This window comes from Mauremys mutica, chromosome 10 (assembly GCF_020497125.1).
Source record: "Mauremys mutica isolate MM-2020 ecotype Southern chromosome 10, ASM2049712v1, whole genome shotgun sequence".
Taxonomy (NCBI): domain Eukaryota; kingdom Metazoa; phylum Chordata; order Testudines; family Geoemydidae; genus Mauremys; species Mauremys mutica.
In genome coordinates, this window is record NC_059081.1 from 57,504,571 (window position 1) to 57,521,686 (window position 17,116).

The following is a 17,116-nucleotide window of genomic DNA, read 5'->3' on the forward strand; positions in this document are numbered from 1 at the left end:
TGGCTGAACATATGAAATATGCTGCAGCCAACCTCTAGACATGGGGTCTGTGTGCCAACCCACTTTGTCAGTCAATGGTGCGTGTTGTCAACGAGTTCAACTAACCAGACTTCAAGGTGGCCTTAGGCCCCTTCGTTCTGTGATGCGGCCTAAGCTGCTGTGGGGTGACTCAGCAAGCACTGCGAATGCTAGAAGATGAAGGGTTATATGGTGCTGACTCTCTTGTTTCCAGTTGTTAAATTGTATTAATACACTTTCAATCATCACTTTTCCATGTTAGAAATTGCTGTCATTGCCTTAGGGGTATTATGTGATTGCAAATAGGACGAGAGGTTGTTTCCCCAAGACGGCAAATAGAAGGAACATGTAGTTCACAAGCAATTCCTCTAATACAGGATTTCTCAAACTTCATTGCATCGTGACCCCCTTCCAACAACAAAAATTACTACATGACCCCAGGCAGGGGGACCGAAGCCTGAGCCCCACTGCACCGGGCAGGGGGGCCAAACCCAAAGTCTGAGCCCCGCCACCCGGGGGAAGGAGGGGGCAAAGCCAAAGCTTGAGGGCTTCAGTGTTGGTCAGGGGGGCTGTAACCTGAGTCCTGCCACCCAGGGCTGAAGCCCTCGGGTTTCGGCTTCAGCCCTGGGCAGTGGTGCTCTGACTTCGGCTTCAGACTCAGGCCCCAGAAAGTTTAACGCCAGCCCTCATAACCCCATTAAAACAGGGTTGTGACCCACTTTGGGGTCCTGACCCACAGTTTGAGAACCTCTGCTCTACTAAGAAGAGGTTCAGTGTTTAGAAAAAGTTTGAGAACTTCTGCCCTACATAGTTCCAGATGCAACAACGCCCCTCAATACTGACCCCTCAATTACATCTTTTATTTAAATACTGGGTGTCTCATATGAAAATCAAAACCTATGTTCATTTTACAGTGATTTTGTGATGTGGCTACACATCTGCTAGGGACTAGACTGAGACCACAAATTCACTTTTACATTCGTGTATGCAGGATTTAAACCCAGTGTTCAGAGAAAGAAGCCCAGTGCAGTAATACATTGCGCCTTTCACCTCACACATTAGTAATTTACACCATGAAAGATGTAATATTGCTGAAACTTTTGACTGTTATTCAGATATATTTTAGACTGCAAAGAGCTATGAATTAGAAGAGGACTGTGTCAATTTTTACACATAAAGGGAAAACTAGAAGAAAATAACTTACCACTGCTTTATGTCCTTGACATAGCTATTTACTAAGAAATGTTTGTTTTTACCTCCAACCCTGAAGAAAAGCCACTGTTGGCAAAAAATCTTAGAGTGGAATCCTATTCGTATTCAGGTCACAGGGAGTTTTGCTACTGACTTCAGTGGGACCAGGATTTCACTAGTAATATCTTAATAAGATCATTTAATACAAAAAGAGAGCCAAATAAATAAAAATCCACTTGAAACTAATTCTAAGGAAAACACTGCTAAATAAGGGCTAATACATGCACATTGTGTGCTGCAGGCTACTACAAATCAGCTCATGAGTCATAGTATGGGATCATTGTTCTTCAGTTTCTACTTTCCTCCACATTCCCAAAGCTCGCACCACAATGCAGCATTTAGGGAACATGTTTAGTTTTCCCTGCTCATCAACTACAGCTGGTAATCTCCATCTTGCTGGAGACAAAGTTATGGTAGCACTAAAACACAGGAACAAGCTGGAGTGGGGCAAAGGAGGATTTTTAAACAGATAAATAGTACATACAGCAGAACAATGCAGTTTAATTTTTGGATCAATTTGTTCCAATATTTGATAAGGCAGAATCATGCTTTAAATATGCTAACAGCATCCAATCAGTAGACATGTGAAAGAATGGGAATCTGTAATTCAATGAAAAACTGAAAACAAACGGAACAAAACATACCATATCAGATGGAAGTACACCTCTACCCCAAGATAACGTGACCCAATATAACATGAATTTGGATATAACATGGTAAAGCAGTGCTCCGGAGGGGTAGAGCTCCACACTCCGGTGGATCAAAGCAAGTTCAATATAACCTGGTGTCACCTATAACGCGGTAAGATTTTTTGGCTCCCGAGGACACCGTTATATCGGGGTAGAGGTGTATTTCATTATTCACCTTGAAGACTTACCTCCACATTTTATTACTTCTATTGGATTAAATTACACTGTTGCAAGAATTTACCCTTGAAAGTTCAATGAAGAAAGATGCATGCAGAATGTTTATCTCTAGCACTGAATGGATCCAATTTTAGTTTTTATTGGACCCAATTCCAACTTACCACCACAGTTGCACTCTTACCTCATGGTATATTGAGGGCTTGGATAACGAAGGGATGGTGAAAGATAAAACTTTGTTGTTCCCATCTTTGTCAGCAATTTCCTACAGCAGAGAAAGTCATGAGGGAACTTGGTTTTGGACTCTTGTGATTATACCACACAAACATTAAAAACATAAATTTTAAAGTAAGGCCCCGATCTTGCAAAATGATTCATCTGCACAGGCCTTTACGCCTGTGCACAGTGCCACGAAAGTCAATGGGATTGCCTCCACTATAGTAGTTTGCTTTGCAAAATCAGGGCCTAAGAAAATTCACAGAAGAGTATTTGTTCTTTTTGTGACCACGACTTTCTCAGACATTTAAGAAAGGATTAAAAGATTTTTCTAGTCCCTCCTCTAATTTATAAAGCATAGAATTACATAGTGAAACAAGACTGATGCTGAAGGGCCAAAGGAATATATATGTATTACTGCTGATGAGTCATTTGCTAGCAATTGGTAATGCCTCTCGATAAACCCATCAAAAGGGAAAAGGTGAAAATGAGGGGACTGATTTCTGCAAGTACTGTGGCAAAGCAGTAAAGGATATATAGAATATTTTGAATACAGCTTTCACGTCAGTAAAAGATGCATTTGCATATGGTGTGCTTGTGTTATAGCATAATAATTATAATTTATTAGAAGCAATCCTGTAAAAATATGCCAGAGTCAGCAAACCCCATCTTTTCACATTCTACAATAAAATTTCTAACACGCTGAGTATGAGTCACTGTAGTTTCAGTGACAATCAATTGAAGGCAGTGTACCACTTCCACTTAGCTTCAAGGAACAGTGTGGAAACTAGAGTTGGCTGCATTGATAAAGCTGCTGTCTGTCTAGATTTAATTAGTTTCTCAAGCACTTTTTCACACTAAAAACCAAAACAGTAATCAGGTTTCAGAGTAGCAGCCGTGTTAGTCTGTATCCGCAAAAAGAACAGGAGTATTTGTGGCACCTTAGAGACTAAAATTTATTTGAGCATAAGCTTTCGTGGGCTACAGCCCACTTCATCGGATGCATGCAGTGGAAAATACAGTAGGAAGATATATATACACACACAGAAAACATGAAACAGTAATAAAGGAAGGATTTTTCTTTAATTTAAATCTGAGAATTTTTCACAGAGAAGATATCAGAATTATTATCCTTTAGCTCAGTGGTTCTCAACCTGCAGCCCAATTAGCACCCAGCTGTGTGCTAAAGAGAGGCAGGGACTTGCAGCAGGGTCCAGGGTCAGGGTCACTGCCCAGCCCCTGTGGCAGGGTCCCGGGTCGAGGCTGCTGCCCAGCCCTACACACCAAGGGTCAGGTTCGGCAGTGGGGTCGGGTCAGGGTTGCCACCCAGCCCTGCACAATGGGGTCTGGCTTTGTGATCAGGTCTGCTGCCCGGCCCCCACACTGCAGGATCCGGGACTGGGGTCAGGGCTGCCACCCAGCCCCACTCAACAAGGTCCGGGGTCGGGGATGCTGGCCTGCCCCGCATGACAGGGGTCACACGGTTGGCAGCAGGGTAGGGACTGTCACCCGACCCCGCACAAGAGTCCAGGTCTCTGCCGCCCAGTCCTACCACCAGGGCTCTGCTGCTGGCCCCATTCTGTGGAGGGGTCTATGGGCTGGGGGCACTGGGCATAGTGGTGGGGGGGGAGGATTTGGGAGTGTGACGGCGCCCTCCATAAGGCTTTATGGAAATATGCTTATGAATATATATGACATAACTGGAATATGTTCTGTGCTACATATGCCATGTCACATATCTCTGGAAAGGTTATGATCTACTGAATCTATTAATCCTATCTGTATGCATGTATCATTTTTTGTACTCAAAGTTATTAATATTGGCCGTGTACTGGCTTGATTTCTAAATAACCTTAGTAGAGCATTTGGTCCATTCCTGGAGAAAGGAATTCACAAAGTTAAGTGCCCAGTCAGGAAGCACTTAAGAAACAATGCATCTTGGAATGCTCCAATCCACATAAGAAGTCTTCCTGGAGACATTCAAGATACCATGTGGGCAATGGCTTCTGCCTGTAAAAACTGAGAGTCATGCATGGACATGTGACTTGCCCAGGTGACTCCAGAACTCCATCTTGGAGCTGGACTTTGCATAGGAGAGAGGAGGGGGTCTCCACCCACAAGAGAGAGTTTATTTAAGACCATGAGAGACCCCTCCATTTTGTCTTCAGATGGCTAAAGAAAGAGCCTCTCCAACCCCCAGGATACCTGAAAGAAACTGGAGCAAAGCACAGTAAAGGGGGTGTGAGTGATTGCTGGACCCAGACTTGCAAGAGACTAGTCTGTAAAAGGAAGCTTATTGGAACTGGTGAGATCTTATCTGTATTCAGTTTCTTACTGTATTAGACACAGACTTGAGTGTTTTATTTTATTTTACTTGGTAATTCACTTTGTTGTCGTCTGCTATTACTTGGAACCACTTAAATCCTATTTTCTGTATTTAATAAAATCACTTTTTACTTATTAATTAACCCAGAGTATGTATTAATACCGGGAGGGAGGGGGAGGCCAAATGGCTGTGCATCTCTATCAGTATTACAGAGGGCGAACAATTTATGAGTTTACCCTGTATAAGCTTTATACAGAGTAGAATGGATTTATTTGGGTTTAGACCCCACTGGGTGTTGGGCATCTGAGTGTTAAATACAAGAACACATCTGTAAGCTGCTTTCAGTTAAGTCTGCAGCTTTGGGGCAAGTAATTCAGACCCTGGGTCTTTGTTGGAGCAGATGGGCGTGTCTGGCTCAATAAGACAGGGTGCTGGGGTCCCGAACTGGCAGGGAAAGCAGGGGCAGAAGTAGTCTTGGCACATCAGTTGGCAGTTCCCAAGGGGTTTTCTGTGATCCAACCCGTCACAGGGAGGTGCTGTGGTTCTCAACCTGCAGCCCAGGTAACTCACTGCGGCCCACAATGATTAATAGGTTCAGAATCACTATTCTAGGTTCTTATTGACATCTGCAGCTAGGTGCCAATATACTTGTGTCTTCAGCTAGAGAAAAGTGTTGTTGAGTCACTCCCCATTTTACAACCTCTTCCTTCTATTTCAGTTTGGAGGGAACGTAGCAGCATTAGCTGCTGTGCTTATACACTGTGAATCATCCGACATGAGTTCCAAAAGGACCAGCTCAAGTGCCTTGATGAAAGCTGAAGCTAATGACAGATACTTACAACCTACTTCAGCCCAGCAGATAAAAATCAAAAGCTAGTAGCCAGATTCTGATATTGCTTACACCAGCATAAATCCAGAGTAACTTGACTTTATTGGAGTTAATGTGGATTTACAAATGTCACTGAGATCAGAATTTGGCTCCATGTCTCACTTCCCAGGCATATGAACATAAAACACCCTGTAATAACTCTAACACACTGCTAAAAGAAAACTTGTCATAATGGAACAGAGAAGGAAAATATTTTAGGACAATTTGTATTTTAAAGCCATGTACAATTTAAATTCTCATGACAAGAAAGGGCATATGCTAACAATATTGCTAATTTACCAGCCATGGCATATTGGCATAAAAATTAAGAATATAAATTTGTATGAGATGCATAATTTAATGTCCCTGACAGAATACTATTTTTGACAGCCTGAAATCATCCCTAAGTTTGACATCCAAATTTAGGAGTCTACAGTGAACAACATCATTATGATGATTTTTTTATAGTCCCAGCCAAAAGATATTTCCCACCCATGCACAACTTGTGATTGAATGTTACTTTAGCCTCAATACTTCACCTTAAAAGGTCATTCTGAGTAACTAAATAGGAGAAGCCCAATATGGAAAGACTGAATAAGCATATTGTTCAGACAGCGCTATCAGCAAATTTCAACTCTTTAGATATTTATACAGACTTACTAAATTCTTCTAGCAAGCACATTATACAGGGCAACAAAAAAGTCTTAATTAAAAAAATGTAATTGTTTACCATAATATGTTTAGTGCTGCGCTGAGGCAGTAAATCTGATTTACAAGCTACCAAAGATACTTCTACAAACATGCTTTTTCTGAACACTCATTAAGTTATGCTTTCCTCTAGGATAAACACTTAAATTTAACTGCATTAATTCATTAGCATTTTTCATATTTTGCTCTGTTAATATTCCCGTGCCTTACTTTATTTCTACTGCTCACTGATTATCTTAAAGCTCTTCACACCCATCCCTCCTTATCTCACTTACCAAATTGTAAATCCCAAGAAGCAGTGCTTCAATGCAACCGTTACTCTGTCTGTCCCTGCTGGCAGTAAGACGCAGATAAACCCAGATCAATTCTGGCAGGAACTGCAGCGTGAACCTCTTGAGTCGAACTTCAGAACTACGGTAGAGTTCAAAGAGTTGGTGGCAGACAGGTTCCAGAAGCTATAGAATGAGAAAAAACAGTTAAATGTTTTAATCTTGTGTATTAAAAAATGCACAAACAAAACCACTGCAATTGGCAAAGCTGGCATCATTGTTGGCAACCTCAGAGATGCCACAGAAAGAATGGGCGTGGAAACTAAGTTACCCCTCCCTGCTAAACATGGTCTTCAAGAATAGGGCTGAGGTACATTGATGAGGATTGTGAAGAAGTTCGCACTACCACGGCCCTTAATGTACCTGATCTGTGGGAGTTTCATCTTCCGACTTAGTCAATATGACACCTTTTTATAAGCAGCAAATTCTTTTACCAGTGAGATGATTTGAGCTGTGCAGACCATAAAGCATGTTCATTTTGCAACCCCAATGCTTTAGAAAAATCTCAGATGTGGAGAATGATTTCACTAATAAGTATTTCTGTCTATATCCAGTATAATGGTAGAGAGTGAATTAACCCTTTATCTAAGTGTGGGTGGGTTTTTTTTTTTGGTTTTTTTTTTAAACACAAACAAGAAGGGGTAGGGGGGCATTTTTGCTCAATTGTGGGCAAACTAATTTTTTTAACAGATAGTCTTGATTTAATTTTGTTCCCTTCAAACTGAAAGGCTTTCTAGCACTAACTAGAGCTAGATTCAATGCAAGTAGCCAAGATTCCCCAAGGCCCTTATCAAGTCAACTCGGTATGGAACCACAAAAACCCTGCATTCCAATAGCCTATTGTGCCTAACTGGCAGTTTTGTGATGTGCATACAATGGTGAATAATTCCTTTTCATTTGTAACCTAAATTAACATTTGAACCCAGGTCTCCACCTTGCAGAGATCCGTTGAAAGCACATATATCTTAACTCTCTTTCCTGGTGAACAGACATATCAGATGCGTCTGAGAAATGTGCTCAACTCACAGAGCAGAAAATAACAAAAACCTACAGGCATCATTTAAACCCCAACTAAAGTAAATGGCCAGATTCCTAATAGGATTTGGTTCAGGTCTTAGGTCAGTATCTACAAGCCACTCAAAAGTGTGCCTCAGTTTTCTAACACATGAAGGCAACTGAGGCACAACTGATTTAATTTAATTTTTTAATATGGAGATATACCTATCTCATAGAACTGGAAGGGACCTTGAAAGATCATTGACTCCAGTCCCCTGCCTTCACAGCAGGACCAAGTACTGTCCCTGACAGATTTTTGCCCCATATCCCTAAACGGCCCCCTCAAGGATTGAACTTGCAACACTGCGTTTAGCAGGCCAATGCTCAAACCACTGAGCTATCCCTCCCCCCTCCAACATGTTACTTGACCAGTCCAAGGTCATACAGCAAGTTATTGGAAGAATCTAAGCACAGAGCCCAGATTCTCCTAACTAAAAGTCTCCTTTTCTAATCAGAAAAAATACTCTCTCTCATTATCACTTACTTGTATTTCTTCAGGACAGGGAGATACACAAGAGTCTTTACATCAAATCATATTATCACTTTTGTAGGACATGAAAAACCCATGTCTTACCACCTTCAGAAAACTTATTTTATTTCTCTCTCATTATAAGTGCTTAGTTTGAACATACAACAAATTTGCATGGAAGTAAACATCTGTATTGCTATGTAAATATATATTCATATACACATGCACAGATTTAAAGGCCTTTACTCAACTGAAAATCTCAGTGACACTAAAAATTAATTCAATACAACCTAGGCCATTATTGTATTAAGAGTAACTGCTACATTTTTTCAACAAAAAGGTGAGGTTAATCATTAGTTTCATTTTTAGCATACAGTACAGTATGGATGGTAAATGTACCATTTCTTAAACCATTAGTTGATTACATAAACTGTGACATCACATCCATGTAGAACATCAGTCAAAACTCTTATTATACAAGGATCTGATATAAGCACCTTGTGTAACAAGGTTTCAGGCTGATAGCTTCATCACACTGAATGAAAAGACTTTTTATAACTAAAGCAAGAGACTAAACAAAGGATGGTGAAGACTGTTCAGCAGGAAAAGTTTAGTCGAAAAAAAATCTTATATTTTAAAATAAAATATAGGGATTTAACAATAAATGTAAGAAATAAAAGCAAGAAAGCAGAGCACCTCAAGACTCTCCTATTAAACTTGGGGTTTTCCTGGCATCGCAAGCCAGTCAAGCCATCGTCATCAGATCTCCTTGATGGAAAAACAGCCTTGTTCTACGTGGTTGAACATCTGGTTATTCTATTTAGCATATTAACTATAATACTTAGCACATATAGCACATTACATGTTCAAAGTGCTGCACTGCCGCCCAAATTTAAAAAAGGTTGCGAAATCAAGCACTCAGTCAAGAAATGCACTGCTAAGGCTATACCAAACCAATAACCATCCTCTTTTCCTCATGACTTAACAAAAGGTCTTTTATATCTATATAAATGTCAGCTAACACACTACGTACCATAATACAAAATGGAATTTCCTTATACAGACTTAACTACAATAAGTTACATAATAGTGCAGTTTTCATACCTTGGTTTGATTTTTTACATCTCAGCGAGGTGTACAATGCAAACCAAGTTTTAAGGAAGTTCATTCATTTTGTAGATCTCACTGAATCTTAACAATAAGGCCAGGTCTTAAAGCTGCATTTGCATGACTGCATATACAATACAAGATAAGGTTACATAAGAAATTCCAGTATTTTATCATGTTAGAATGAATTACCTTATTTTAAGGCATAAGCATAAAGGGGGAAAGTTAAGAGAAATCAGTATGTCTGTAAAGCACTTTGAACACGGGAAAGCACTGGATCAGGGGTCGGCAACCTTTCAGAAGCGGTGTGCCGAATCTTCATTTATTCACTCTAATTTAAGGTTTTGCGTGCCAGTCATACATTTTAACGTTTTTAGAAGGTCTCTTTCTATAAGTCTATAATATATAACTAAACTATTGTTGTATGTAAAGTAAATAAGGCTTTTACAATGTTTAAGAAGCTTCATTTAACATTACATTAAAATGCAGAGGCCCCTGGACTGGTGGCCAGGACCCGGGCAGTGTGAGTGCCACTGAAAATCAGCTAACGTGCCACTTTCGGCACGCGTGCCTACCCCTGCACTGGATACATGCTTTTTTTTTTTTAAATTAAAGATTGAGCTTTCAACGTTAACTCTGGATGTCCTGATTTGAGTACATGATTTCTCAACTTCAACACTGCATTAATGTTACTTTTTGCATGGAGTAGATACAGATTTCAGTTAATTTACTTGCCTTTGCCCCTACCCCATACCAATGAACCAAACAAACAAAAAATGAACTGTCAGTGAACAAATTGTACTTTTAAAAAGTAAGGAAAATATCAAGTACACCACTTACACATTATTCAATTAAATAAGCCACTTATGAGCACTCTTTGCTCTCTTTATTTAAATACTTTATTTAAAACTGCCCTTCTCAATCTTTTCACTATATTAAGACCCATAAGGGAATTTAATACTTTTGCAAAATTAAACTAACTTTACTTAATATTAATTTCTCAGTATAACTGTTGTCCCTGGAGAGCAAGCATTTTCAGCATGATGAACAGCTGCTAATAAAACACACACCTCTAAAGGATATTATTGTAATGTATTTGTTAACCTACTATGGAGCCAGCAGTCTTTGAGAGATTTGTTTTTAAAACAAATTATGATGAGAGCCTATCTGAATGCTGCCAATCTACATTATTCTTTAATAATACTGTAGATTTTAAACAATGGTGCAGCCATGAGGCGGCTCAAGTTAGGCTAAAAATTCATATCCCCCTCTTCATTAGGAAATAATTCCCTAATTCCTTGTACCCAGATTTTTACTACTCATGTGGTAGAATAATAGACGTCTACAAGCAAAAAAATTATCCTCTTGCTAACAGAGTCCTATGAAGATCCCACCTCCTAGAACTAGATATTAGTGCAGCACTGAACATGGTAAAAGAGCCTATTATGTTGTTATATTTCCCTTATGTAGAATAAGTTTGGAAGAAATAAGCTAAGGAAAGTCTTGCCGCCTTGAAAGTCAAGATTTTAGCTGATATTTTTGGAGCAGATTCTGATCTCAGATGCATGCCATATGCACTAGCATGTATTCCTAAATACCTGGGCAGAAGTCAAAGCAGTGGATTTAGGTTTTTTAAAATTTATTTTAGGGCTGTCGATTAATCGCCAGTAACGCATGCGATTAACTAAAAAAAAATTAATTGCAATTAAAAAAATTCATCGTGATTAATCAGTTTTAATCACACTGTTAAACAGCAGAATACCAATTGAAATTAAATAATATTTTGATGTTTTTCTATATTTTCAAATATATTGATTTCAATTACAACACAGAATACAAAGGGTACAGTATCAGAGGGGTAGCCGTGTTAGTCTGGATCTGTAAAAAGCGACAAAGAGTCCTGTAGCACCTTATAGACTAACAGAAGTACTGGAGCATAAGTTTTCGTGGGTGAATACCCTCTTTGTCAGACACATGTCAGTGTCCAGTGCTCACTTTATATTACTTTTGATTACAAATATTTGCACTGTAAAAATGACAAAAGAAATAATATTTTTCAATTCACCTCATACAAATACTATAGTGCAATCTCTTTATTGTGAAAGTGCAACTTACAAATGTAGATTTTTTTAAATGTAACTGCACTCCATAACAAAACAATGTCAAACTTTAGAGCTTGCAAGTCCACTCAGTCCTACTTCTTGTTCAGCCAATCGCTAAGAGAAACAAGTTTGTTTACATTTACGAGAGATAATGCTGCCCGCTTTTTATTTACAATGTCACCTGAAAGTGAGAACAGGCATTCACATGGCACTTTTGTAACCGGCATTGCAAGGTATTTACGTGCCAGATATGCTAAACATTCATATGCCTCTTCCTGCTCCAACCACCATTCCAGAGGACATGCTTCCATGCTGATGATGCTCATTTAAAAAAAAAAAAGTGTTAATTAAATTTGTGACTGAACTCCTTGTAGGAGAATTGTATGTTTCCTGCTCCATGGCTTTATCCGCATTCTGCATATAGTTTGTGTTATGGTAGTCTCAGATGATGACCCAGCATATGTTGTTTGATTTAAGAACACTTTCACTGCAGATTTGACAAACACAAAGAAGGTTCCAGTATCAGATTTCTAAAGATAGCTACAGCACTCGACCCAAGGTTTAAGAATCTGAAGTGCCTTCCAAAATCTGAGAGGTACGAGGTGTGGTGCATACTTTCAGAAATCTTAAAAGAGCAACCCTCTGATGCAGAAACTACAGAACCTGAACCAACAAACAAGAAAAATCAACCTTCTGCAGGTGGCATCTGACTCAGATGATGGTGGTTAAAGCATGAAGGAACATATGAATCTTTAGAGCATCTGGCACATAAATATCTTGTGACAATGGCTACAACAGTGCCATGAGAATGCCTGTTCTCACTTTCAGGAGACATTGTAAACAAGAAGCGGGCAGCATTATCTCCTGCAAATGTAAAAAAACTTGTTTGTCTTAGCAATTGGCTGAACAAGCAGTAGAACGGAGTGGACTTGTAGGCTTCAAAGTTTTACATTGATTTATTTTTGAATGCAGGGTTGTTGGTTTTTTGTACTTTCATGATAAAGAGATTGCACTACAGTATTTGTATTAGGTGAAATGAAAAATAGAATTCCTTTAATTTTTTTTACAGTGCAAATATTTGTGATCAAAATAAATATAAAGCGAGCACTGTTCACTTTGTATTCTGTGTTGTAATTGAAATTAATATATTTGAAAATGTAGAAAACATCCAAAAATATTTAAATAAATGGTATTCTATTATTGTTTGATTGAGATTCATTTTTTTTAATCGCTTGACAGCCCTAATTTACTTAGATGAGTCAATTTTCAATAATACAACAAAGGAGTCAGACCCTTAACATGGATTCTCCTTTTGAAGTTTTGGTTCTTTGTAACTTAGTAACCTATGGAGGTGCAATCAGATACTTTTTTTTCTGTGTAAGGGAAAACCTTTGAAACATTCGAGATACAGATGGCAAGACAGAGAGGGACAGCAGAGGCAATAGTACTGTTACAATTTACAACAGTTTCAAGATGAATTCCAAGCCTCCCAGGAAGGAGGAAAAAAGAGGTCAGTATACAAGCTTTTAGTCCTAGCAGAAAAGCAAAGCAGCACTTTAAAATCAAGCTGCTTGTTAGGAAAGGATTACCTGAACTTCTTCAAATTCAATCCAGTAAACAGCACAGGCACTCTTGGAGGCTGTATCTGAGAAGATAAGAAGCTACTTTCCTGTGTATTCCTCACATTTTCATTTAAAAGCACACAACAGCCTAGAGATGATAAATCTTTCCTGACTCTTTTGATGATTACTATATATAGAGGTTTAAACATAAAGTGGCAAGTTTGTTCAGAGTTTAGATTCATCCATAAGACTTTCCAGTAGTTTTCTCATCCTCTCCCCAGTATTCTATGGAATGGAAAGCTTAATTCTATGTTAACTGTGCAAGTCAGGAGCCACATTCATAGCTATGTTTTCACTGTGCATATTTAAATTTGATTCTGCTCTCAGTTACACCAGCATAAATCAAGAGTAATTCCATGGAAAGCAATGGAATGACACAAATATAACAGTAGTGTAAATGAAAGGAAAATCAGGCCTAGGCATAATTTCACACTGGAGTAGGACATTTATTCCATTCTCCACCGAATTAATAAATCACAAGTGAATAAAATAAAATTCTTCAAGCCAAATTAGTCTAAAGAGTACTTTCTCTCAGCTATGGCTAACTGGCTTCCAAAAAGCAGCTCATACTGAGTTGCAACCTAAAACTTATGTCATGTCACAATGACCCAGCAGCAGTGTTCAATATTCTTTTGAGAGCAACTGGTTTGCCTTCTAACAGAAAGAGATATTCAGCAACTGTAAAAAAAAAATGAGAGAGAGAAAAAAGGGCAAAACCGAGAAAGAATATTCTCCCTGCATCGATCCCAGGTTAGAACAGCAACTGACAGTTCTTAATGACTATGATTTATTTAGAAAAAGAAAAAGGAAATGCCTTCTCTGGGAGTCTCCTACCTCATTATTTGGGTCCTGAATAACCTTATAAAGAGCTGGCACCAGTGATTTTTTCCGGTGCAACGTTGATGCATAACCGGAGATTTGATTTTCAGGTAATGCCTAAAGTAAGAGATATAGACAGCAGTTACTATCATGAGTAGTTCATGTGTAAGCTTTCATGCATTGATAGATATCTATGAACATGATAAATCCAGTTTTGATAACATTAAACACAACAACAATCCCTGAGCTTCAGTCAAGAGAAATTCACAACTTACTACACTAGTAAAGGTGGAATTCTGTCCTTTCAGTACTGATTCAAGCAAGCAAGCTATCCATAAACCTTACAGTGCTGGGACCCAATCCTGCATGGTGCTGAATGCTATGAATATTCATCAACTTGTGTGGTAGTTGAGGACATTCGGCAACTTCCAGGACTAGGTCACTATATAGCTCTGGGCCACTCCATATTAAAATTATCTGCCACAAACCCAGTCTAGTCTCTAGACCCTCTCCTCTTCTCTTCCTCCCTGTTCAACCAGGAACTTTTCCAAACCTTATATAAATTTAAACTTTTTTTTAAACCTATGATAAAGCCTCAGATTATTAAAAGTGAAAGTATTTTGAAAATCCAATTTACTTGTCTCTATGTGCTGTTTTATTTTATATTTCTCTCAGCTCAATAAAGGAAGTTTAGATTTGGTTTACATGTCAAGACAAGCATGGAGTTCATCCATTCTACAAAGGAGGGTATTTTTTTTAAACTATTTTCACTGGAGTTTTTTAAATTGTGCAAACACTTCTATTAATCTTAGATTTCATAAAAAGTTGGTTAAGTTTTTAAATTTTGTAAACAAGTTGACAGTTTCCCTTTAAAGTCTATCAGCTTGATTTACAGAGTGTTATGTTTTTTGAAGTGAGAACTGCATAGCATGCTATATGCTCTGTACTATTATAATAAATATTTGTATTCCAAATTGTGCTTTTTATATTAATACCTTTATATAGACATCTACACATTGTGCAGTAGAACAGATACAAAAGATTAAAAATCAAAATAGGCTTTTACACTTTAAATGTTTAATCATTACCATTCTTAACATTATATGCCATTAAACAACATTATAACTGTCATACACCTACTCAGCTGACCTTGAATTCTGATAGCCATTCTTCCACCACACCACGTTCGGATCCCAGCATTTTCTTACAGCTTATTCTCCTTTCTTACCTTTAGGAACAAAAAAGAGAAGCTCAAAAGGTAGAATGCATTTCTGGCAACAAAGCATAGTTCTGTAAAACCCTGTTCTAAAGGGGAAGACAGTTCCAATATCTGATGGTTTTATTTTACATCAAACATTACCAGATGTTGTAGTTCTGAAAATTAGTCCCGTTTTCTAATGATTTTTTTCAACTGTTCTCTTGATCCTCCTAGACATAAAGCTATAGTACTTCAGCGGGTCAGAGAGGACTCAGTGCTTCAGGCCAAATTGCACATTATCTAAGACAAACACACCATCCATCCCTGTGCTCTTACCAAATATAGTACAAAGAAAAGACAACTGAAACAACTGAAGAGCATCATGGAACAAAGCCATGTGACAGGTTGTAATGACAACTCTGGATATGACACAAAGCAAACACAATTTCATAAAAAATAATATCTTGGAAGTCATGGTGGCAGTATGTTTTATTTCTTAAAGCTGTTCTGGAGGAATTGTGAAGTTTCTCTTTCAACCTGCAACACTGATGATCTATTTTAGCAGTAAGCTGTATTTTTCAGAAAGCTAAACATACAAGCACTATTAGGTTTTTTTAAAACCACACAATTACTATTATTACTTTCCTACCATATAGCAGTTTTATTCTAGTATCTTAAGTTCAGACAAAAACAGGTCTCAACCCAAAACCACGGAGTTTTATGGTGTCTGCTACTTGCATACTATTTTGAAATAAACACCCTAATCTTATTAGCTATCTCTATTTAAGTACAATATTTAAGTTGCAGCTGTTTTCCTAAATGAACGTAGGGTTTTGTTATGTAGTGTGGATTTCTGAGGTATTTAATCATCTAAAAATATTCATATTAAATGGATTCTGAGCCAGTTCATTACATGAACTTTAAACTACCCAAATACAATGTTTAACGCAAGAGAGGGTGCATTAAATAAAGACATTTCATAAGCACCAAGATCAATCCTTCATTGGCAGAGGGCTGGACATGATGACCTAGTACATTCTTTCCCTCTCCAATTTCTATCATTACTTTCTTTTTATTAGTCTCAGCACACAGACATTTAATCAGAGCTATGCTAAGCATATTCACTAAGCTACTGTTACATTTAGAAATTGTTGTGATGTGTCAGCTGCAATACTCTGACCCACAGTCTTGCATTCGGGTCCAAAACCGCCATTACTAATTTGCCTTTTCACAGGAAGACAAGTGTTGTTGCTAAACAGAAATAAAACAGGCGATAGGAAAATGTATATAGTAGATACTAATAGATATGAAAATAGAATGTCACAGAACAAAATATTGTGAAACTATGCATTACTTTAACACCTTCACCACAAGAAGAGATGTCTCACACAAGAAGAAATGCAGGAAAATAGCCATATGCAAATCTGGCCAGCGTAAAGCCCAGTCAGGGCTGGTGCAAGGAAGTTTCGCACCCTAGGCGAAACTTCCACCTTGCACCTCCCCGCAGCCCTGCAGCAGCTCCCCCCCCTCCACCCTGAGGGCCCCCCCCCCGCGGGAAGCCGTGCAGCACATCCCCACCCCAGCTCACCTCTGCTCCGCGTCCTCCCCGAGCACACCACCCCTGCTCTAATTCTCCTCCCCTCCCAGGCTTGCGGTGCCAAACAGCTGATTGGCACCCCAAGCCTGGAAGGCGGGAGAATTAGAGTGGGGGCGGCGTGCTCGGGGAGGACGTGGAGCAGAGGTGAGGAGCCCCATCCCCCCAGCCCAGGGAGCTCTGCGGTACCTCCTCACCCCAGCTCATCTCTACTCCGCGTCCTCCCCGAGTACGCCACTGCCGCTCAAACAGCTGATTGGCGCCGCAAGCCTGGGAGGCGGGAGAAGCGGAGCAGTGACTGCGTGCTGGAACCGCTGGGCTGCCGGCGGCGTGCTGACCTAGGGGAACCCCTGGGCTGCCAGTGGCACGCTGATCCGGGGAACCCCTGGGCTGCCGGTAGCGGCTCAGACTCCCTCTCCCTCCCAGTGCAGCAGCTGCTGAAACGCTTTAATAAAAAAATTGGGGGGCGCCGCTTTTTGGCGCCCCAGGCAACTGCCTAGTTGCCCTAAATGGTAGCACCGGCTCTGAGCCCAGTGCACAACTATATTTCTGTAAGGCTATATAGGAATA

At 39.4% G+C, this 17,116-nt stretch overlaps 1 protein-coding gene across 2 annotated transcripts in view; it reads right to left on the reverse strand.

The window, feature by feature from the left end:
• FAM126B (family with sequence similarity 126 member B) overlaps positions 1 to 17,116 on the reverse strand; it is a 91,331-nt gene that overhangs the window by 33,060 nt on the left and 41,155 nt on the right. For both annotated transcript variants that reach the window (XM_044978372.1, XM_044978371.1), the window contains 4 exons: positions 14,904 to 14,982; positions 13,770 to 13,871; positions 6,526 to 6,705; positions 2,317 to 2,397 (listed from right to left, as the gene is read on the reverse strand). In XM_044978372.1, the coding sequence (XP_044834307.1) occupies positions 2,317 to 2,397; positions 6,526 to 6,705; positions 13,770 to 13,871; positions 14,904 to 14,954 (414 nt within the window). In that variant the 5' untranslated portion in view covers positions 14,955 to 14,982. The remainder of the gene's footprint in view (positions 1 to 2,316; positions 2,398 to 6,525; positions 6,706 to 13,769; positions 13,872 to 14,903; positions 14,983 to 17,116) is intronic.